The sequence below is a fragment of the Lynx canadensis genome, chromosome B4, assembly GCF_007474595.2.
Source record: "Lynx canadensis isolate LIC74 chromosome B4, mLynCan4.pri.v2, whole genome shotgun sequence".
Classification (NCBI taxonomy): domain Eukaryota; kingdom Metazoa; phylum Chordata; class Mammalia; order Carnivora; family Felidae; genus Lynx; species Lynx canadensis.
Genome location: NC_044309.1, coordinates 34431537 through 34456328, shown reverse-complemented (window position 1 = coordinate 34456328; position 24792 = coordinate 34431537). Strand labels below are relative to the sequence as shown.

The 24792-nt window shown below is 40.0% G+C and overlaps 1 protein-coding gene and 1 long non-coding RNA gene across 2 annotated transcripts in view; one reads left to right on the top strand and one right to left on the bottom strand.

The window, feature by feature from the left end:
- Positions 1–16627, bottom strand: part of ATP6V1E1 (ATPase H+ transporting V1 subunit E1) — a 31975-nt gene extending 15348 nt beyond the window's left edge. The window contains exons 1-4 of the mRNA XM_030321471.1: positions 16469–16627; positions 10874–10939; positions 8680–8789; positions 8238–8304 (exon numbers count right to left, since the gene is read on the bottom strand). Coding sequence (XP_030177331.1) covers positions 8238–8304; positions 8680–8789; positions 10874–10939; positions 16469–16501 — 276 coding nt within the window. The 5' untranslated portion in view covers positions 16502–16627. The remainder of the gene's footprint in view (positions 1–8237; positions 8305–8679; positions 8790–10873; positions 10940–16468) is intronic.
- LOC115518138 lies at positions 1127–24308 on the top strand. Its single transcript, XR_003970181.1, has 3 exons — positions 1127–1140; positions 5447–5454; positions 24153–24308. It is a non-coding gene; the product is annotated as an uncharacterized LOC115518138 (long non-coding RNA).
- Positions 24309–24792: the final 484 nt, after the last annotated feature.

The window sequence follows — 24792 nt, the reverse complement described above, 5'->3', positions numbered from 1 at the left end:
TTTTTCACATTTTCCCCATGGTGGTATTATCTCAGTGGTTGTATCAGGTTGGCTTTATTTCCATTTGTTACAGAACATCAGCTAGCTTTTGCTTTAAAGCATTTATCTGACAGAGGTATTTCTATGGATAACCACTAATAAAGGAATCTACTAAAGAAACTGTAAGACTATTACCCTTTTAATACACTGAGTGTGATTAGCTTTTAAGATTTTTCTAGTCCCTCCATAAGAGACTCTTAGTTTAGTGAACAAACTGAGGGCTGATGGAGGGAAGTGGGCAGGAGGATGGGTTAAGTGGGTGATGGGTATTAAGGAGGGCACTTGTGATGAGCACTGGATGTTATACGTAAGTGATGAATCACTAAATTCTCCTGAAACCAAAAATCAAATAAAAACAAAAACAAAAAACAAAGCCAAATAAAATAACCAACAAAAATGACTTTTCTAGTCCCTGAGGGCTCAAGAGAAAGTAAACCCTCAAAATCTCCCCCACAGCAACAGTCAATCTCAAATATATTCTACACAAAGCAGACTAAACCCTCAGAGCAAGAAATATTTAAACAGTAATCCATCTCCTCACAAAGACCTGGAGTCTGAAGATAGGGTTATAATTTTGAGTTAGTCCAGACACTGAAAGACATGATGACAGCAGTAATGTAAAAAACATTCTTTAAGTTCAAAGGAGGAAGAGCATAGATTTAAAAAGAAAGAAAGAAAGAAAGAAAGAAAGAAAGAAAGAAAGAAAGAAAGAAAGAAAGAAAAAGGTGGACAATTTGTGAGGGGTTGGTGGGGGGGTTAAAGAAACTGGGTGGAATATGATACCCTGACAAAACAATTAAAACTTCTTCCTTTTTTTTTTTTAGAATTAAAATTTCTACATGAACATAGTGAAACTATTAAGAGGTGCTCAAAAATCAACCTCTAATTTTTTAATTTATTTTTAATGTTTTTATTTATTTTTGAGACAGAGAGAGACAGAACATGAGCAGGGGAGGGGCAGAGAGAGAGGGAGACACAGCATCTGAAGCAGGCTCCAGGCTCTAAGCTGTCACCACAGAGCCTGATGTGGGGCTCGAACTCACAGACTGTGAGATCATGACCTGAGCTGAAGTCTGATGCTTAACCGACTGAGCCACCCAGGTGCCCCTCAACCTCTAATTTTAAGTGTCCATCAGAACAACCTAACCCCGAGAAGTATTATCACTTCAATCCGAACAGTCTGGTTAAGAAGTCATTTAAGGCTTCACACAATCTAGGAAGCTTATGAGCACAAGGATTTAAAGCATACACTCTGTAAGGTGTTTGGCTGAAAGAAACTGTAGCCCCTCCTCATCGTGGAATCCCTCAAGCATTTTTCTCTGGGCTGGAATTGACCAATCAACTATGGTCAAGCAAAGAGGAGTGGAGTATGGAGATAGGTTTGCTGTAAGAGAATAAAATTAAATAAAGACGACTTGTAAAGAGCAATACTAGCCATCTGTAAAAGTAGCCCACTATGAAAAATCTGGAAATAGGTTAAGTGAGGACTTTTAACACCATCTAAAACTCCAATCAAGGAGGCAGGGAAGCCAGAATAAACCCAAACTCTAGCTAAGAAGGCTGAAACCTGACTGACACAAATTATACTGTCCCTTGAGTATTCCCGTAACTTAAAAGATATGTCATCATAGGTGAAAGAGGCAAATTATGATCAACAATGGTACAAACCACTAATATCTTAGTGACACTCTTTGATACTAAATTCAAACTTTCTGGGGCACCTGGGTGGCTCAGTTGGTTAAGTGTCCAACTCTTGATATTGGCTCACAGTTTGTGAGATGGAGCCCCACATCAGGCTCTGTGCTGACAGCATGAAGCCTGCTTGGGATTCTCTCTCTCTCAAAATAAATAAACATTTAAAAAATAAATAAATTCCAACCTTCTGATTATCATCTGGCTCCCCAAGCAGCTTTTCCAAGGAGAGATGTGTAAATTACTGCAGTTCACATGTCAGTTTACATTTTATTATCAGTATTTTGGAAGGACATATCTGCCCACTTGAACCTGACTGCCTCTAACCTTAATGCCCTCTTAAACCTGACTGTTTTATAGGAAACAGAAGGTTCAAAGTGCTTAAAAAATTTGCCCACCGAATAGCTGATACCAGGAAACAGAAATTCAAATCTCACAGGAATTCCAAAGCTTGTGCTCTTAAACATCAGGGCAGGCAAGGAAAAAGGATAAACATCAGAGAAAATAACTACTAGAAATAAAATGTTTTCAAATAGCGAAATCCATTTAAAGCAGGTATGTATGCTTTGATGAATATGTAACCCTGTCTGCTCTGTTTCCTCAGCCCTCTAGGCCTCTTACTGTGTTTGCTAAACTGTAAATTACTTGATGGTAAGAAGTTAGACTTGGCAAAGCGCTAAGGAAACACATGTCTTTAGAACTAAAATTATAGAAATGTTTATTTTCACAAAATTCTCACTATAAATTAAAAAAATAAAAGCTCAGCTGTACACTGAACTCAAGTTGCATGCTATAGAATACTTGTAACTTTGTATCTGAGATCAATGCACCAGCAGCTCCCACAGCCCGGCTCCTTAGGAGGCCATGCACATGCCTCCAGTTCCTCACCACACACTTACTTACACCACACACTTTTCAGGCCATTACAGTCTGGCTTTCTGCCTTCATTAATCCAATGAAAGTGCTCTGGCAAAAGTCAGAAATGACACCTTGAATGCCAAATCTGTGCTCTACCTACTCTGATTCTTAGAAGCATTAGCTGCTATTTTAGATTCTCATTTTGTTCAAGTTTTCTGTTCCCTTAGCTTCTTATTCTTCTCCAACACGACTGCTTTTTTCTTCATGTTTCCTTAGCAATCCCTTATCTTCCTGCCTATTAAATATGATGCTTCTTGGGGGTACCTGGCTAGCTCAGTTGGTAGAGTATGCAACTCTTGATCTTGGGGTCATGATTTAAGCCCCACATTGAGTGCAGAGCTTACTTAATTAAAAAAAAAAAAAAAAAAAAAAGATGCTTCTCAGTTTGTTTACTTGGCCCTATAATTCGACATCCACAACCTTGGTGATCTCATCCATTCCTTCAGCTCCACCTGGAATCAGTGTGCTGTCCATATAGAAGTTCCAACCTCTCAGGACGCCTGGCTGGCTTAGTCAGTGCAGTGTGCAACTCTTGATCTCAGGGCTATGGGTTCGAATCTCACAATGGGTGTAGAAATTACTTAAAAATAAAATTTTGGGGGCGCCTGGGTGGCTCAGTCGGTTGAGCGTCCGACTTCGGCTCAGGTCATGATCTCGCAGTCCGTGGGTTCAAGCCCCGCATCGGGCTCTGTGCTGACAGCTCAGAGCCTGGAGCCTGTTTCGGATTCTGTGTCTCCCTCTCTCTCTGCCCCTCCCCGACTTGCACTCTGTCTCTGTCTCAAAAATAAATAAACATTAAAAAAAATAAAAAAAAATAAAAAATAAAAATAAAAATAAAAATAAAATTTTGGGGGTGCCTGGGTGGTTCAGTTGTTTAAGCATCAGACTCTTGATTTTTGCTCAGGTCATGATCTCAAGGTTTGTGAGTTCGAGCCCCATGTTGGGCTCTGCAGTGACAGTGCGGAGCCTGCTCAGGATTCTTTCTCTCTGCCCCTCCAGCTCTCTCTCAAAAAAAAAAAAAAAAAAAAAAAAAATTGGGGCGCCTGGGTGGCGCAGTCAGTTGAGCGTCCGACTTCAGCCAGGTCACGATCTCGCGCTCCGTGAGTTCGAGCCCCGCGTCGGGCTCTGGGCTGATGGCTCGGAGCCTGGAGCCTGTTTCCAATTCTGTGTCTCCCTCTCTCTCTGCCCCTCCCCCGTTCATGCTCTGTCTCTCTCTGTCCCAAAAATAAATAAAAAACGTTGAAAAAAAAATTAAAAAAAAAAAATCAATCAACTTAAAAACACAACTCATACATAGCATACTAGGATATTAAATTCCACAAAAGCAGGAGCTAAATTTTATTATATCTCTAGTAATTAGAATCGTGCTTGCACCTGGTAAGAATTCAAATATTTGATAATAAATGATTAATCTAAATTTTAGATATTAATGGGGTGCCTGGGTGGCTTAGGCGATTAAGCAGCCGACTTTGGCTCAGGTCATGATCTCAGAGAGTTCAAGCTCTGCATCAGATGAGCTCCAGGCCCACTTCGAATAGTGTGGAGTCTGAGTGGAATTCTCTCTCACCCTCCCTCTCTGCCCCTTGCTTGCTCACTCACACCCTCTCAAAAATAAGTGAATTTTTAAAAATCACTTAAAAATAAAAACTAAATAAATAAAAAGTACAATTTTTTTTTATTAAAAAAACAATACATGCTATAACCCTTGGCACTCATATTGAGGCCTGCTACTGAGATATTTTAAGTTACAGGTCTCTAAACTCTTGACTATACAAATAACAGCATCTACACAGTAGCTGACACAGTTGTCATTTTTGACTCCAGGCATATATCAAAGATGTAGCAACTTAAATAGTTCAGGGCTTTCTGAGCACTGGCACCAAACAGCTGGGAGAATATTTCAACTATCCAGACCAATTAAGAGAAGGGTCACCACAGGAGGAGATGGGGTGGGGAAAGTGAAGTAACACTTCTTAAACAAATACTATATGCCAAGTGTTAAGCTAGAGTATTTAAATGCATTCTTGCATTCGATCCTTATGAGAGCCTAAGAACCCTGTGTTTCAACTGGGCCAAGAGACTGATATTTGTTGGTATAAGCCTTATGGATTTGATTCCTTAAATTTTAAATTTTTATTTTTATTTTAGAGAGAGAGTGCACGTGTGTAAGACAGAGGAGGGGAGAGAGAGAGAGAGAGAGAGAGAGAGAGAGAGAGAGAGAGAGAGAGAGACAGAGAGAGAGAATATCTCAACCAGTCTCCACACTTAGTACAGAGCCCAACTCAGGACTCGATCCCACAACCCTGGGATCATTACCCAAGCCAAAACCAAAAGTCAGATGCTCAACCAAACTACCCTGGTATCCGATTCTTTAAATTTTTAATGTGCATGTAACACTACGTAAAAATAAATTTGATGTTTTAAATATTTTATTTAATTTTGAAGTTTATTTACTTTAAGAGAGATAGAATAAGTGGGGGAGGGGCCAAGAGAGAGGGAGAGAGAGAATCCCAAGCAGGCTCCATGCTGTCAGTGCACAACCTGACATGGGGCTCGATCTCACAAACCACGAGATCACGACCTGAGCCGTTATCAAAAGTTGGACACTGAACCAACTGAGCCACACACATGCCCCTTTATTTTTTTAAAGTAGGCTCCACACCTAACTTGGGGCTTGAACTCATGACCCCAAGATCAAGAGTTGCATGCTCTACCAACTGAGTCAGCCAGGTACCCCAAAATAAATTTTACTTTTAAACAGTTTAAAAATTATTTTTAAAAAGAGAAAAACCCAGAGGCACCTGGGTGGCTCAGTCAGTTAAGTGTCTGACTTTGGTTTAGGTCATGATCTCACAGTTTGGGAGTTCGAGCCCCATGTCAAGCTCTGTGCTGACAGCTCAAGCCTGGAGCCTGCTTCGGATTCTGTGTCTCCCTCTCTCTCTGTCCCTTGGCCACTCATGCTCTGTCTCTCTCTCTCTCTCTCACTCTCTCTCAAAAATAAACAAACCTTAAAAAAAAATTAAAATAAAAAAGAGAAAAACCCAGCCCTCTGAACCAAGCACCATAATTAATACATACCAAAGAGGAAATTGAGGGTCAGAAATAAAAATTTACTCAAACTAATATGGCAAAGCTGAAAGACTTGTAAGCCCAAATTCTTTTACAACAAACTACCTTCCCTAAGCACATACTATTATTTTAAGAGAAGCGTATAAACTAGGTCAATCAATTCTGGTTGCTAAAGAAATCTGAATCCTGTGGAAAAAAATCAACCACTGGTTACTGAAACTCAACATTTTAGTGAAGACACTAGGTAACAACTACCCTCAGGTGTTAACATTTTGCAGTCAACATTTCCACAAAAAGCTGTCTAGTCCTCCTTTTATATTTTATAGAGTATGAATTATTCATTCCCATGTAACAAGATAATTTAGCAACACATTCCCTATTTTCCCATATTCCTAGATTTAAAAGCATTCACATTTGAAGTGCTATGAAGGTTATGTTAATAAGCAATCTCTGTTGTCCTGAACTTCAGCCCCTCACTTAACATCCTGACAGACACATCCAACTGGAGATTTCTTGGCCCCTTAAAGTATGTCCAAAAGTAAGCTAGCTATTCTTTTTTTTTGTTTTGTTTTTTGTTTGTTTGTTTGTTTTAAGCTAGCTATTCTTAAAAGACCTTGCCCTCCAGGAGCACCTGGGTGGCCCAGTCGGTTAAGCATCCAACTTCGGCTCAGGTCAGGATCTCACAGTTTGTGAGTTGGAGCCCCAGGTTGGCTTCTGCACTGACAGCTAGAGCCTGTAGCCTGCTTCAGATTGTGTCTCTTTCTCCCTCTCTGCCCCTCCCCCACTTGTGTGTGCACATTCGCTCTCTCTCAAAAATAAACTTAAAAAAAAAAAAAAAGAGCTTGCCCTCCTAACTTCCCATTTCATTAACACAATCACCATTCTCCTAGTTAACCACATCTGAAATTCAGTATTTAGCACTGAACTTGGAAGAAGAAGAGTTAGTCAGTAGTCAATGTCTGGGAAGTCTTCCTGCAAAATGTGTCAACACTGACACACTTATATTCGTTTGTGTTTCTTTAATCTTCTAAGAAAGTGGTATGTTTTTAGGGCACCTGGGTGGCTCAGTCACTTAGGCATCCAACTCTTGATTTCAGCACAGGTCATGATCTCAGGATCATGAGATTGAGCCCCCACATCAGGCTCCGTGATGGGCCTGGAGCCTGCTTGGGATTCTCCCTCTCCTTCTGCTCCCCTGCTTGCATGAACAGACACACTCTCTCAAACAAACAAACCAAAGAAAGGTATGTTTGCCATTTATTCAAATTTTATATTTTTAGTTTTATAGCTTTTTCATATGAATGCTGGCTTATTCACTAGCATTTACCCATAGTTTTTGTAACCATTTATCCGTAGTTTTTGTAACCACTACAAAGGAATCTACTTTTTATTTTACTTGCTAATTGGTTATTATTGGTATATAGAAAAACTATTCATTTTTTATACTCTCTTTATAGCCAGTCACCACTTTGAACTAATCACTAGTTCTTACAGTTTTTCAGATGTTATATTTTTTGTATAGGCAATCATATCTGCAAAAAAAATTATTCCTTCTTAATTTGTGTATAATTCCTATTTCTCCACCTTAAAGGAATCTAAGGCCTCCACCACAATGAAGAACAGTGGAAACAGCAGGCATCCTTGTTGGTTCCTGAAATATAATTTATATGAATATTTTTTTTCAGTAAACACTACACACAATGTGAGGCTCAAACTCACAACCCCGAGATCAAGACTCACATGCTCTCATGACTGAGCCAGTCAAGAGTCCCTAATTCAAATACCTTTAAACTTTCTCAACTAAATGTATGTTTCAGTAGGTTTCTGCCTTCTTCCTCAGATGACAATACTTCCCAAATGGTTATCTTGTGTCTAACCTCTTCCCTCTTATTTTTTTTTTAATATTTATTCATTTTTGAGATAGAGTGTGAGTGGGGGAGGGGCAAAGAGAGAGGGAGACACAGAATTGGAAGCAGGCTCCAGGCTCTGAGCTGTCAGCACAGAGCCCAACACAGGGCTCAAACTCACGGACTGTGAGATCATGACCTCACCTGAAGTCAAATGCTTAATTGACTGAGCCACCCAGGTGCTCCTAACCTCTTCCCTCTTAAATTTAGCCTACATACTCATACCATGAACCCAATTTATGATAATTCTCATAAAATAAAATAAAAACTTCAATAGCTTCTACTGAAAATAGGTGAAGCTCTTTTAGCCTTGCACTCTTGGCCATAATTTTACTAATTTTATTCATCCCTATCACCCTCACATACTGTATGGTCCACCCATAATGTGCTGTATAACCAAGAGTCTATACGCTCTGTGAGATCAGAGGGCCTTTGAAGACATGGCAATATCTTATTCACTTTGTATTTACTACAACACCTAGTATAATGATTTGCTGACCAAATGTTTTCTAAAAACCATTCACCTCCTTAATTAGCTAATGCTAACTAGTGCATTCTCTATAATAGGTAAATAAACACTTTACAATTTTATAATAGGGGCTAATTACTCACTGTAATAAGGTCATCTCTCGCTCTGAGGACTTTGAGCCTTGCTTGATTCATCAAATTAGACATCTGACTGCAAAAGATATGGAAAAATAGTAGCAGTACAGCATAAAAATACAGAAACTGTAGAAAAAATACACAGCTTCCTACATACGCACAAATACTCCTCTTTGCATATACTCGAGTGGCTTCTATAAACTTATTTTCAAAGATAAAGAAGCACTTTTATATCAGTTATTCCAACTTTTTTTTCAATAATCCTGTGAAGCTTCCATTTTCACAAAGGAAGGAAAATAATTAAGCAACTTGCCCAAGGTGAGAAAAGTGTAAGTTGGTCCAGTTAAGACTTGAATCCATACCTCCCTGACTCCAAAGCACATGCTCTGTCTTTTGTCCCACTGACTTTTCAAAGCTTCCTTAGCTAATATTGTGACCAGGATCTACTTACATTTTCTTCTGCTGCTCAATCTGCTTTTCTTTCTTCTCATAGTATTCCATAATCTTCAGTCTTTGGGTTTGCACAAGACGACCTTTCTCAATGTTGAACTCTTCCTCTGCCTACCAAGGAATTAATTATTATTAATTCATTACAGCAGATCTGGAGTTTTATTTTAAGCAGCTGGTAACCAGAGGTACTTGCTTATAATTATCGTTTTCCATATCAAACATAGGAAGTTTATTATGACTTGTCTTCAAGAATTATTTCTAATTTACTTAAAAGAGATAACCAGGGGCGCCTGGGTGGCGCAGTCGGTTAAGCGTCCGACTTCAGCCAGGTCACGATCTCGCGGTCCGTGAGTTCGAGCCCCGCGTTGGGCTCTGGGCTGATGGCTCAGAGCCTGGAGCCTGTTTCCGATTCTGTGTCTCCCTCTCTCTCTGCCCCTCCCCCATTCATGCTCTGTCTCTCTCTGTCCCAAAAATAAAATAAACGCTGAAAAAAAAAAAAAAAGAGATAACCATTGATTTTCATCATAAATGATGAACCAGAAAACTAAAAACCTGATCAAAAATAATCATACCCAGTGGTGCCTGGCTGGATCAGTTGGTAGAGCATGCCACTCTTGATCTAAGGGTCCTAAGTTCAAGCCCCACGTTGGGTGTAGAGCCTACTTAAACTAAAAATTAAAAAAAAGAAAAAGAAAAAGGATAATAGTACCTACCCACAAAGTCATAAAGTATATATTGATAGAAGGTTTTGTATGTGAAAAAAATCATTGGGGCGCCTTGGTTGAGCATCCGACTTCCGCTCAGGTCATGATTTTGTGGTTCATGGGTTTGAGCCCCGCATCAGGCTCTCTGCCATCTGTGTGGAGCCCACTTAATATCCTCTGTACCCCAGCCTCTCTCTGAACCTCCCCAACTCACACTCACTCTCTCTCAAAAATAATAAACATAAAAAAAAATCATTATGTATTCTAAATTTAATCCATTTGCTTACTAGGGGGCTAATGAAAAGAACACAGAATTTGGAGTTTAGAAGATCTGGGTTACTGCCTAAAGAATCTGGTCAAGTAATCTCAGTTTTAGTCCTCCCTTATAAAAATAAAAGAATTATAACAGCATTCTTGCCTCCATTGATCAGAAAAATAAGATGAATCTAACAGTCGTTTTAAAATTATAAATTAGGGGTGCCTCAGTCAGTTAAGTGGCCAACTCTTGGTTTCGGCTCAGGTTATTATCTCACAGTTCATTGAGTTTGAGACCCGCATTGGGCTCTGTGTAGACAGTGTGGACCCTGTTTAGGATTCTCTCTTCCTCCCTATTTCTCCACCCCTCCCACGTGCTCTCTCTAAATAAATAAACTTTTAAAAAACTTAAAAAGAAAAAAACAAGCACAAATTAATGAAAAAGCAAAATAACAACATAAAAATACTACACCTCTTTAAAAAAAATTTTTTTTAATGTTTATTTATTTTTGAGAGAAAGAGAGAGACAGACAGAGTGTGAGCAGGGGAGGGGCAGAGAGAGGGAGACACAGAATCTGAAGCAGGCTCCAGGCTCTCAGCTGTCAGCACAGAGCCCAACATGGGGCTCAAACCCATGAACTGTGAGATCATGACCTGAGCCGAAGTCAGACCCTCAGTCAACTGAGCCACCCAGGCGCCCCAATACTACACCCTCCTTAACCAGCTATCATAATTACCCATAGATGCTAAATGTCTAGATTCCAGATTCCATGAGAAAATTAACCCATTACTTTTCTACTCCCTACCATAAAATTTCAGGACACTTATTGACAATCAGGATGTTTAGAAAGGAAAGTTTATTTTTTAATATTAAAGATAAGAGCTATTTGGAGTGCCTGGGTGGCTCAGTTGGTTAAGTGTCCAACTTTGGCTCAAATCATGATCTCATGGTTCCTGAGTTCAAGCCTCACATTGAGTCTCGAATCACGGCATCGGGCTCTGCTGTCCACACAAAGCCTGCTTCGGATCCTCTGTCCCCCTCTCTCTCTGCCTCTTCCCCGCTCATGTTCTCTCTCTCTCAAAAATAAACATTAAAAAAATATTTAAAAAAGAGAAAAGATATTCTTAGCAGTCCTATGTGATGCGTTGTTAAACAACTAGTAAAATTACTCCTTACCAAAGCAAAAACAATACGAAATTTTGATAATTTCTTAAACCTGGAAAAGGAAATCTCACCTTTGCATCTATTTCTTCTGCTTTCTCATTGGCTTCCTGTTCAATAAAAGCCATCATATGCTTAATCTGTAAGAAAAAAATGAAAAGATTATTTTATTTTTGAGTATAACAAGAAAAGAAAATGTACCTATCTTTTCTGATTCATTCAACAATCAATCATTATTGAATGCCTATTATGTGCCAGGCATTGTACACAAGGATAAATGAGATAATTTCTGGTCTCAGATATCTTATAATCTGGAATTTGCTCTAGCAAATGTACCAGATGCAATATTCAATATCACAGAACATTATCCTATTCTCAAAGAACTTAGAGTTTATGGGGGAGGATGGACTAAATATATACCCTCCTCTACTTCATACCCCTTTTAGCCAGGACCCTCTTTTTCTCTTTTCCATTTCTAATAAAATGGATCAAAGACCTATTTAGATTTACTTTTCCAACTTTTTAAAAAAGATTTTATTTTTAAGATTTTTTTATTTTTTATTTTTAAGTAATCTCTATACCCAACATGGAACTTGAACTTATAACACTGAGATCAAGAGTCACATGCTCTAGTGACTGAGCCAGCCAGGTGCCCCATACTTTTTCAACTTTCTTACCTTCTACTCTCAACATACTTTAATTCACTTCTACCCCTTCAGTCCACTGAAATTACTCTCATAAAATGACAATAATCTCCTAGTCCTTAAATCTTGGCCTTACCTTAATTGACATTTCAGCATCTCTTGTTATGTTGACCAATCCTCCCTTCTTAAACAATCTCTTCCTTTTGACTTCCTTGTTCTCCTTCAGTGCCTCTGCCTCCTAGACTGCTCTTTTTTAGATATCCTACTCACAGCAACCTAAATCCAAAACACTCACTGATGAACTGTTAACCACTCCCTGCCCCCAACTTTGATCTCTATCTGGAGGATTAGTACAACATTCAACTTTGACTCTTCCTTGTACCTCAGTCCTCACATCCAATCAACCACCAAGTCCAATCAATTCTCTCTTCCAATGGTTCTTTTATTTGTCCACATCTCTCTACCTTCTTAGCCACTATCCTAGTCTTTGCTATCACTATCTCTCAGCTGAATTATTACCACAGCTTCCAAATCTGTCTACTGGCCTCCAGCCCTGTTTCCTCTTTCATCAACTCTACACTGCAACCAGAAAGATCCTTTAAAAAATGTTGGTCTCATCACATATCACATTCCCCCACACCCCAACTTGCTTTATGATCAAGCTCAAAGATTTTAGAAGGTACATGATCTGGTCAATGCTTACCTTGCCAGCATTATATGAAAAATAACTTTCACCACTCGCCACTCTTCAGACTCTTGGTTCCTATCCTACTAAACTTATTTCAGTTTTTCTGTTCCTTGAGTTCACCACTCTCTCCCTCATTTCCGAGATTTCAAATATGTTGTTCCTTCCACTTGGAATACTCTTCCTCCTGCTTCATCTAGCTAACTTCTTGGGATTCAGCTTGCTTAACTGCCTTTGGAAAATCTTTTCTGAATTTCTCACCTACATGCATCTAGGGCACTCCACACTTCCTCTACCTAAATACATATTCATAATTCCTTGCTTACTTGTCCCTATCCACAACTAAACTATAAGGTGAGGTCCTTGTTAAAGGGCTTTAGAGCTCTGGCTACAGAGAATAAAGTCCACTGAAGTCTTCTGAATGGGGCTTGGGGTGACTGATCCAATTTAGACTCATAAATGAAGTATTGTCTCCAGTGAAGATGTAAAATACACCCAAGTGAATATACAAGTAACACAGCTCACCAAACTCACTAGTAGTTTCATTTCATAGGGGCTCTATATGAAAGAAATGATGAATAAAAAAAAAAGCTGATTTTAAAAACATCAATAAGCTCTAGGTTAATTCATTGTGTTTATTAATTCTCCCATCTAAGGTAAGCTCCATGAGTACTGAGATCTTGTCTTTTATATCATCATAACTTCAGAAGGGAACAACTGCCACTACAGTGGGTAATCAATAAACATTTGTGAATGAATGAGAACCTGCTGGGTATTTTAAGCCTGTTGAGATATCCCAAGTACTTTTTATTTTTATATAAATATATTTTACTTAAAAAAATTTTTTTTAATGTTTTTATTTATTTTTGAAGGAGAGAGACAGAGCATAAACGGGGGAGGAGCAGAGAGAGAGGGAGACACAGAATCTGCAGCAAGCTCCAGGCTCTGAGCTGTCAGCACAGAGCCCAACGCGGGGCTCGAACTCACGAACCATGAGATCATGACCTGAGCTGAAGTCGGATGCTTAACCGATTGAGCCACCCAGGCGCCCCTATATTTTTTTAAATGTTTATTTATCTTTGAGAGGGAGAGACAGTGTGAGTGGGGGAGGGGCAGAGAGAGAGAGAGAGAGAGGGAGAGAGAGAGACAGAGACAGAGAGACAGAACTCGAAGCAGCCTGAGCTGTCAGCGCAGAGCCTGATGCAGGGCTCGAATCATGAGATCATGCTTAGTTGGATGCTTAACCAACTGAGCCACCTATGCGCCATCCCCCCAGTACATTTTAGAGTTTAACAATCTGGAAACAATTCCCAGCTTCTCCATATACCACAAAGATATCATAAAATTAAGGTACACACAGATGTACAAAAGTGAGTCAAGATTTGTTTTACAATAAGGTGAACATACTTAACACTACTGAACTATACACTTAAAAATGGCTGAGTAAGTTTGTTTTATATATTTTTTAAAAAGTGTATTAATAGGGGCACCTGGGTGGCTCAGTCGGTTGAGCGTCTGACTTCGGCTCAGGTCATGATCTCACGGTCCGTGAGTTCAAGGCCCGCGTCGGGCTCTGTGCTGACAGCTCAGGGCCTGGAGCCTGTTTCAGATTCTGTGTCTCCCTCTCTCTCTCTGACCCTCCCCCGTTCATGCTCTGTCTCTGTCTCAAAAATAAATAAATGTTAAAAAAATTTTTTTTAAATGAAAAAAAATAATATAATATAAAGTGCATTAATAATACAAGCTCATGCCATCAAAGTCTTAAAGAAAACACAGTATGGTTTTAAAAGGTAAGATTTCCTTTTTATCAAAATTCTTAGCAGCTACCCTATGCTTGAGGAACCAAAATAAGTATGATAATCAGAGCCTATTTCATAGATAATACAATACTTATGAAGTCTCAGGCCTTGAAATATTTGTAGTACCTAATCCAGAGATACATTGTATAGAAAAACTGTGACCCTGCTAAAAGCATTAACCCCCACAGATTTGTGTGTGTGTTCACGGTAAGGAATCTTATCTCCACACGTTCAGTTTGAAGCCTTACTGAACTCAGTTTGGAATTTTAAAGTAGTTAGTTTAAATACAGTAATCAAAACAGGTGTTTATAAATGCCACAAGGCATGGGCCTGTAGAGGTGAACTCTGATTCAAACCTGCATTATCGGCCTTTATCACTCATGGTGGACCCTCTGCTACCAGATTTGACTAGATCAGCACAGCCTAGAGCAAAACACACTCATTTTAACCCAGATCAGAGAACCTGTTTACAGCCAACATGATCATATTCTGTCTTCAGGAATTCCAACAAGAGAAATAGTGAAACCCTTCAGGACATTTAACTCCGCCCCTAAGGCAGAAAAATCTGGCCTTTAGAAAATACTTTTCTTCTTCCTGCTAACCCTACTAGGTTTTAAGTTTTTTGAAGTCAGATTCCTTCGAAAATTTAATGAAATAACCATACTCCCCACATAAAAACAAATATATATAAATTTTTTTTTTTAGATTTGTTTATTTTTGAGATATAGAGAGACAGAGTAAGAGCAGGGGAGGGGCAGAGACAGAAGGAGACACAGAATTTGAAGCAGCCTCCAGGCTCCCAGTTGTCAGCACAGAGTCCCATGCCAGGCTCGAACTCACAAACCGTGAGATCATGACCTGAGCCAAAGTCGGATGCCCAACCACCTAAGCCACCCAGGCACCCCTACATAAATATTTTAATACAATAGGGAAGACATCAGGGAATCCTCTATTTATAAACACTTACTACATGCTTGGTGCCTGGCCTATTCACTGCTGCAAATACAGGGAACAAAATACACTGCCCTTATGGAGCTTAGAGTGTGGAGAGGCAGAGAACAGATTTCTTCACCTTTCAATTTTACAGAAAAAAACAAATAGTTTCAATCTAAGGAAATATACCACTTTATCTTTATAATATATTTTTCCTGGGGAAGCCTTATTCTTCAATAAGTAGGGTAGGAAAAAGATGAAGGAACAAGTGGAAGAAGAGAATCAGCACTGTAATTGTGACTACTAGAAGGTATGGAAGGCACAGTACTTTTCCACTGCACCAAGTTTCTCCTATAGTAAAAATCATAAATAGCAGTTTATATGTTAAAAACCCCATTGTTTGGTAAGAATATTGTTAAGATTTCTTAATCTTCTCCATAGACACTATTTTTGTTACACGATTTCCCCTTTATGATTAGCATAAGACCACTGATGAAGAAACACTTCATTCTTAGTGCATACTAGATTAAAATGCAGAGTCATTTCCTAGGAAAAGGAAAAAATATTTTATTGGTCACTTAAGATTCATAAGGCAGTGAGTGAGCTTTAGTCAGAGAATTTTCCTAGTACTTCAAAAAAGAAATGGACTTAGTTCTCTAAATTACCTAAAGATTAAATTGCAGGCTTAAGCTTCTTTCTCTGAAAAACCTTTTGGCAATATGACTACTAAATTCAAGGACCCTGGTTGCAAAGTATCTATGCAGGGCAAATGGAAACCACTTTTTCCTGTTACTTACAGGACTATCAATGCCAATATATTATCCTGGGAGACTTTCAAATTATAACTTTCTCAATGCCTACAAACTCGAAGGTATGACACCTCAAAAATACAAAAACAAAAAACCCCTAAAGTTTCCCAGGACTGTTTATACACTTGCAAAAATAATGTAGGTTCACGACTTCCATCATTTTTTTCCACTGACCTGGACTTACTTACTTTATGCCAAACACTGGCGCTGGAGTTCATAAATGTTAAGAGAGGAATTCTGCATTATGATTAATAAATATTTACAAAATATTAACGTACACACTTACTGAGAGAGCAACCATTACAATTCATTATGATAGAGGGGATTCTTCCAAGATGAAGATAAACAGTTCATAAAATGAATGACCTCAAAACAACATTGGAAGCAGCGGTCTCCCATCAGCACTTTATCCTACTGTGAACCCTTCTCCCAGGGTTAAAAATCAAACGAAAAAGAGGTTTTTAATCCTTGCATTCAATTTGCATTTCAACCCTTGTTTTCAATTCTCTGCTCTAACAACCACAGCGAGTACCCTGGGAAAATAGGAAATGCCGAGGTGGGAGGCAAAAAGCCAGCAGCACATCAAGGAGGCGGCACGCGAAACCCCAGCTGAAGACATAAGGCTGTGAGTCAAACCTCCTTCCCGCAGACAGACCACTAAGCCCCGGGGACTTGAGGTAAGGGACCCCTCCTTCGGCATCTGGGCTGCCCGAGGCCCGCGTCCTCCCTGAGCCGGGTTCCAGCCCGTCACCCAGGGACCGACGCTGCGACTACGCCAGACCCAACCGCAGGCCCTCACCTGCTTTTGCACGTCAGCATCGCTGAGAGCCATAGCGAAAGTGGTGCTAGGCCGGAGGGACACTGGCTGGAACGCGATTAGAACAGGGAGGTAAAAGGAAGGGGAAAAGAAAACCCGGCGCAGGTTTCGGCTTCCTTTGCTTTATAACTCCAGCTTCCGGTTCCTGCCAGGTGACGGCACACTCCCGCCCTTCTCAGCCAGTGGGAAAAGAGCTGGTTCGGGGAAGTCCCGCCCTGGCCCCGCCCTTCCCTGGCTGGGCGCCTGCGCGGGCAGTCCTTCTTGGTTCAGTCCCAGTTCCTTTGGTCACGGGCTCGTGACTTCCGAGCTGTTTTCTTCAAAAGCCTCTTCCTCGGTAGAAGGGAGAGAATGGGAGTTCTGGTGTCTGCAATTAGTTGAATTATGTGAGTTTTTGTAGCCTTATAGCCCTTGAATTTTTTTTAGGTTTAAATTTTTAGCACAAAATCAGAACTTATTATTTTGCTTTCTTGGCCTTAATGAAAGCAAATTTCACCAATATTTTATTAATGGATTTTATTTTTAGAAAAGCTTTAGATGTACAGAAAAATTAAGCAGATGAAACAGGGTTTTCGTGTATCTTTCTCCCCCTCACACACTGGTTACTGTATTAACATCTTACATTACTATGGCACATTTGTTCCAATTAATTAAGCAATATTGATGTATTGACCCAAGTCCATCATTTATTCGGATTTCTTTAGTTTTAACCTAGTGCGCTTATTCTTTTTCAGGATCCCATCCAGGATACTGTGTTTCATTTAATTGTCATGTCTCCTAAATTTGGTGGGTGTGAATGTTAACTCAACTTTTCCTTTTTGATGACCTTGACAACTTTGAGGGATACTAATTAGGTATACTATAGGATGTACGGCTCTTGGAATTTTTCTTATGATTGGTCAGTGGTTTCGGTTGGAAGATTACAGGGGTAAAGTGCCATTTCATCACATAATACCTAGGATTCATGCTGTCAGTATGATTTTTGAGGGGTGCCTGGCCGGCTGCCTCTGAGGAGCATGTGACTTGTGGTCTCAGAGTGGTGAGTTCAAGCCCCACACTGGGTGTAGAGATTACTTAAATAAAAATTAAAAAAAAATTTTTTTAATTTTTTTTAATGTTTATTTTTGACAGAAACAGAGCATGAGTGGGGAGGGGCAGAGAGAGAGGGAGACACAGAATCCAAAGCAGGCTCCAGGCTCCCAGCCTTTGGCACAGAGCCCAATACGGGGCTCGAACTCACAGACCGCGAGATAATGAGCTGAGCTGAAGTCGGACGCTCAACCGACTGAGCCACCCAGGTGCCCCCGAAATTTAAAAATTTTTAAAAATACTATTTTTGATTGCTGATGCCTACTTTGGTCACATGGCAGCTTTCTCCGTTAAAGTTAAACGTTTTTCCCTTTCCATACTGTAATCTTGGGAAGGAAGTACTATGTGAAGTGCACACGTAAGGAGTGAGAAGTTATTCTCCACTTCCTTAAAGGTGGAATATGTACAGAATTTATTTGGAATTCTTTTTTTTTTTAATTTTTTTTTTAACGTTTTTATTTATTTTTGAGACAGAGAGAGACAGAGCATGAATGGGGGAGGGGCAGAGAGAGAAGGAGACACAGAATCGCAAGCAGGCTCCAGGCTCTGAGCCATCAGCCCAGAGCCCGACGCGGGGCTTGAACTCACAGACCGTGAGATCGTGACCTGAGCCAAAGTCGGATGCTTAACTGACTGAGCCACCCAGGCGCCCCAAGAATTTATTTGGAATTCTGAATGAGCCTATGCCTTTTCCAACATCATTCCCAAGACCCGCTTAAAGGGAATTATTCAGAAAATTAGGGCAGAAATTTCCACAGATTTGTTTGCCTCAAGCCCCATTTTCCCCCCAACTGTAAGACAAGAACTTTTGAGGGGCACCTGGGTGGCTCAGTTGGTTAAGCATACCACTCTTGATTTCAGCTCAGGTCATGATCATACAGTTTGTGAGTTTGAGCCCCGGATTCTCTCTCTCTCCCTCTCTGCCCTCCCTGGCTCGCATACCCTAAATGAATGAATGAATGAATGAATGAATGAATGAATAAACAAACAAACACATATGTACATACATACATACACTAACTAACTTAAATTGTAAACAATTTTATAGGGGTGCCTGGATGACCCAGTCGGTTAAACTTCTGACTTTGGCCTTTGGCTCAAGTCATGATCTCACAGTTCGTGAGTTTAAGCCCCGCTTTGGGCTCTCTGCTGTCAGTGCAGAGCCTGATTCAGATCCTTTGTCCCCCTCCCCCACCTCTCTGCCCCTACTTCACTCTGGAGCGGGTGAGTGCACTTGTGCTCCCTCCCTCTCTTTCTCAAAAATAACTAAAACATTAAGCATTTTTTTTTTAATTTTTTTTTCAACGTTTATTTATTTTTGGGACAGAGAGAGACAGAGCATGAATGGGGGAGGGGCAGAGAGAGAGGGAGACACAGAATCCGAAACAGGCTCCAGGCTCTGAGCCATCAGCCCAGAGCCCGACGCGGGGCTCGAACTCACGGACCGCGAGATCGTGACCTGGCTGAAGTCGGACGCTTAACCGACTGCGCCACCCAGGCGCCCCGCATTTTTTTTAATCTTTATTTAAAAAAATGACTTTTGAAAATTTGTTTATTTTTAGGACAGACTCCTAGCAGTAGAATTATAGGTCGAAAGGTACATACATTTTTATTACCAACTTTTTATTTTGAGGAAATTTCAAATATAATAAGTTGTAAGAACAATGCAATAAACTCCATTCATCTGCATTCACCAATTGTTAACATTTTGCTGTATTTGCTTTATCACTTTTCATCAATCAAATTCAGGAAATTTAACAAGTCCATTATCAGATTTTTCCATATGTCCCACCAATATCCTCTGTAGCATTTTTTTTCCTGATCCAGGATGCAGTCCAAGATCACCTACTGTATTATCATGTCTTTTTAGTCTCCTTTAATACGGAATGGTTCTTCAGACTTTGTCTTTCCTGATAGTGACATTTTTGAAGAGTTCCACACATTTGATACTGATACTTTTCTCATAATTAGATTCAGGTTATGCATTTTGGAAGGAGCACTACATCTGTGATATTGTATCCTCAGTGCATCACATCAGAAAACCACATTTCAGTTTGTCCTTTAATGAGAATGGTACACACATTTTTAAGGCTCTTAATACATGTTGCCAAATTGTTTTCCAGCTGTACTGGTATACAGTGATCTTTATAGTATGTGATGGATTGGTGCACATATTTGAAAACATTGGTAATGTTGGATAAGGGAAGGATTCGGCCACTAACAGACCAATAGAAATCCGTGCAGTTGACCTTAACTTGATCAGTATTGTAATCAACTGAGCTAAACCAGTTGATAGGTGTATTTCTCTCATCTTGTTAGTTATTGTATTAATAACTTCATTCTTTGCCATCTCAGAAGACAGATTTCCAGGATTATGCCTCTTTCTAGCATCCCTAGGGCAGGGTGAGGTAGTATTCATTCATTTGAATTACAATCCCTCTTCCCATTTAATTTTTACAATGTTCTGCAAATAACAGGGTTGGGGAGTGAGAGCAGCAATCTAATGCCACATGTCTAATCATTTGTGAAATTAATGTCTGTAACAGATCAATGTGTTTTAGGTTTATGGAAAACAGTGTGCTGATTTTTATGATTTGTTATTAATTTGAGACAATAAAAAATATAGAAAAATACAAAGAATAATTTCAATATTCATGTAGCATGTACCAGCACCCAGAATCAACAAATAATATTTTTCACATTTACTTTAAGACTTCATTTCTAAAGTTAAATAGTGTTACAGATATAGTTGACATTCCCTTTTGTGCAACTTTCTCCTCCTCTATGTTAATGCTCTTTATAACTAGTTTCTGCAGTATTTTGCTGATTCACCAAGGAATGGACCAGGTCCTGTCTGGTAAGAATATGTGTAAGCTTCATAGAGACAGTCTCTGGAGTGGAAAAGTTATTATAAGTACAATAAAAGGTTAACTAGTTGGTAGTTTTCTAAATCCAATCTCTTAGGTCTTGTGAAGCTTTTTTATTTTATTTTATTAATGTTTATTTTATTTTTGAGGGAGAGCGCATGAGGGAGAGAGGCAGAGAGAGAGGGGGACAGGCTCCTTCAGGCTCTAACTCAGGAACCATGAGATCATGACCTGAATCAAAGTCAGCCGCTCAACCAACTGAGCCATCCAGGCGCCCCTTGTGAAGCTCTTTTATATTGATTGATTGATTGATTGATTGATTGATTGGAGAGCACAAGCAGGGGAGGGGCAGAGAGAGGGGACAGAGGATCCCAAGTGGGCACTGCACTGACAAGCTGACAGCAGCGAACCTGATGTGGGGCTGGATCTCATGAACTGTGAGATCATGACCTGAGCCAAAGTTGGACACTCAACTGATTGAGCCACCCAGGTGCCCCAGAAGCTTTTTTAAAACAGCTTTTCAGATGGGGGTGCCTGGGTGGCTCAGTCATTTGAACATCCGACTCTTGATTTCTGCTGGGGTCATGATCCCAGGGTCAGCCGTGGGATTGAGCCCTGCGTTGGCCTGGTGCTGAGTGTGAAGCCTGCTTGTGATTCTGTCTCTCCCCCAACCTCTCTCTCTCTCTCTCTCTCTCTCTCAAATTAAAAAAAAAAATTTTAAAACAGATTTACAGATAAATTCCAAAAATCCCACTCCTAGATGAGCCTAAATATACTTATGGCTTCACAAAATCACTGTCCTAGATTCCCGTCGGGTTAGTCACAGAAATTGTCTCACCTGCTCCCAAGCTGAGACTTCAGTCTGTGTCTTAGATGTTGAATCAGCAGAATAGATAAAGTAACTCTTGAACTGGTTTGCTGGGGAGGACACACAGAGAGACTAGAGGTAAATGTAAATCCTCTTAGGGTACCTGGCTGGCTCAGTCACTAGGGCACATGACTCTTGATCTGGGGTTTGTGAGTTTGAGCCCCATGTTAGGTGTACAGATCACTAAAAAAAATAAACTTGGGGTGTCTGGGTGGCTCAGTTGGTTAAGCCTCTGACTTCGGCTCAGGTCCTGATCTCACAGTTCATGAGTTCAATCCTCATGCTGGGCTCTGTGCTGACAGCTCAGAGCCTGGAGCCTGTGTGTATCCCTCTCTCTCTGTCCCTGCCCCGCCCACGCTCTGTTATTCTCTCAAAAATAAATAAACATTAAAAAAAATAAAAATAAACTTAAAAAAAGTGTAAGTCACCTCTCTCTTTGAATGTTGAAAAATTAGGTGTTCTTTTTAAGATTTTATTTTTAAGTAATCTCTACACCCAATGTGGGTGCGGCTCAAACTCACAACCCTGAGACCCAAGAGTTGCATGCTCTATCAACTGAGCCAGCCAGGCGACTCTTGAAGAATTAATTTTAAAAAGAAAAAGCAAATGATACCAGAACACAGTGAAACTCTAATTTAGGTGCCCACACTTCTTACCCCTTTCCAGCTAATTTCCTACATAACAGAAAGAGTGGTTTAAAACCTAGATGGCAGAGCACCTGGGGAGCTCAATCGGTTAAACATGACCCTTGATTTTGGTTCCTAATCTCACTGTTCTGGAGTTTGAGCCCCACCTGGGGCTCTGTGCTGTCACATCATGGGGCCTGCTGGGGATTCTGTTTCCCTCTCTCTCTGCTCCTCCACCTTCCTTCCTCTCTCTCTCTCTCTCATTCAAAAATAAATAAACATAAAAAAAACAAAACAAAACTAGGGGCGCCTGGTGGCTCAATCGGTTACAGGTCCGACTTCGGCTCAGGTCATGATCTCACAGTTCGTGAGTTCAAGCCCCACATCAAACTCAGAGCCTGACAGGTCAGAGCCTGGAGCCTGCTTCAGATTCTGTGTCTCCCTCTCTCCCTGTCCCTCCCCCATTCACACTCTGTCTCTCAAAAATGAATAAAAAACAAAACAAAACAAAAAAACTAGATGGCATCTAGTAACTCCCTAATTTATAACCCTCTAATGGTTTCCAATTGCTTGAGAACACTTTACAGCTCACATGGTCTGTGTGAGTGCTGCCCAATCTGACCCTGTCTGCTTCTCTGACCTCATTGCTCCTCTTCCCTTTGCTCACCACCTTATAGCTTTACTGGTTTCTTCTCAACTCCTGGAAAACACCAAGCTTTTTGCCTGAATTCTTTTCCTGCACTTCTCACTTAGCTTGTTTTTCCTTCTTTAAGATCTCAACTTAAAATATCACCTCCTTAGAGAAAGCTTTTCATAAAGATCCTTTCACCTTCCTTTCTATTCCAGCCCCTTGTTTACCTCAGGACATGCCACAATTAAAAAAATTTTTTCTCTTTTTGATTTTAGGTTTTTATGTGGTTTTCCAATGAAAATATCTGCTTCATAGCAGAGACTATGTATGATCTACTCATCACTGTTTTTGCAAGAATCCAGCACACTGCCTGGTAAATAGTAGGGGTTCTATAAATAATGAAAATGAGAAGGAATAAAATGACAAGTCTAGAGTTTAGATTTTATTTATTATTATTTTTTTTGAGTTTAGGCTTATTAATCACATCAGGCTACACAGTAGACTTCTGTGTAACTTATAAGATCTGTCAAAAAAACTGAAACAAAACCCCACAAACAGGGCACCTGGGTGGTCAGTCGGTTGAGCATCCGACTTTGGCTCAGGTCATGATCTGGAGGCTTGTGAGTTTGAGCCCCGCGTTGGGCTCTGTGCTGAGAGCTCAGAGCCTGGAGCCTGTTTCGGATTCTGTGTCCCTCTCTCACTCTGCTCCTCCCCTGCTTGTGCTCTGTCTCTCTCTCTCTCTCTCTCTCTCTCTCTCTCTCAAGAGTAAATAAAACATAAAAAAAATTGCTTTAAAAAACACAAAAAAACCCATAAGCTGCTGTGATTAAAGCCAAATAATACCTGTAAAAGGACCATATTATTCTATACCATTTACTGTAAAGACTATCCCTTTTCCCATTGAATTGTCTTGACACCTCTGTCGAAAATCAGTTGCCCATTCTGGACTTTCTATTCTGTTCCATTGACCTACGTTCCATCCTTATAGTATACATTCAAAAAAAATAATAATAAGGAAAAACAGCAAACCTTAAAACTGGAAGCAATTTGAAAGAAATGAACCTAACCACCTATCAAATTTGTAACATAACCATAGAGAATTATTTCATGTGGCTTAAAATTTACATACAATAATCTGCAGAGACTTACAAAGTACAATTAGACGAATTCTGATGCCTGTGTGATCAAGATACAATTTCCACCACCCTAGAAAGTTCCTTTCTAGTCAGTCCCAGACTCTCTGCCTCCAGGCAGCAGTGTGCTGATTTCTATAACCATTGACTAATTTTGCTTATTCCTGAAATTCATGTAATTGGAATTACATAATTTGTACATTTTATGTCTGGCTTCTTTCACTCAACACAATGCTTTTGAGATTAATTCATATTGTCACATGTAATATTAACCTTAAAAATAAAACTGTCAGGGTTTTTTTGTTTTGCCAGCAAAAATGGGTTTATTCAGAAATTGCAGAGAATTGCAATTCAGGACATTCAAGCTCTGGCAAATCCAGAGAACAAAGGAGAGGACTGCTCTTTATTATAGAGGAAAATGGCTAGATGGGATATTATACTGGCTCAGTCAGAAGAGCATGAAGCTCTTGACCTCAGGGACATGAGTTAGAACCCCATGTTGGGTGTAGGGATTACTAAATAAAAACAAAAAACAAAGTAACTCCACTCAGTAAACCGGGAGTTCCAAGTATAGTAGAGTAGCTTTTCTTTAGCTAAGTTGTGACCATCTCTCATTGGCTCATTTGTTGCCGAGGGAAGGGAAAAACCTATCCTTCTTCTACTGGGGTAGTAAGGTAGTATGGACTTGCAAAGTACCCCCTCTTCCTTTTTTTTAAATTTTACTTTTTTTAAGTTTATTTATTTTGAGAGAAAGAGAAAGAGCAAGCAGGGGAGTGGCAGAGAGAAAGGGAGAGAGAATACCAAGCAGGATTTGCACTGATAGCAAGGAGCCCAACACAGGGCTTGACTTCAGGAACCATGAGATCATGATGTGAGCAGAAACTAAGAGTTGGACACTTAATTGACTGAGCCACCTAGGCACTCCTTGTTTTTATTTTATTTTAAAGATTTTAAGTAATTTTCACACCCAATGTGGAATTGGAATTCACAATCTAGAGATCAAGAGTCACAAGCTCTAACAACTGAGCCAGCCAGCGCCGCCCCCCCCTCCCCCCCAACCATTGGATCAGCAATTGACAGATTGATAGGGCATGA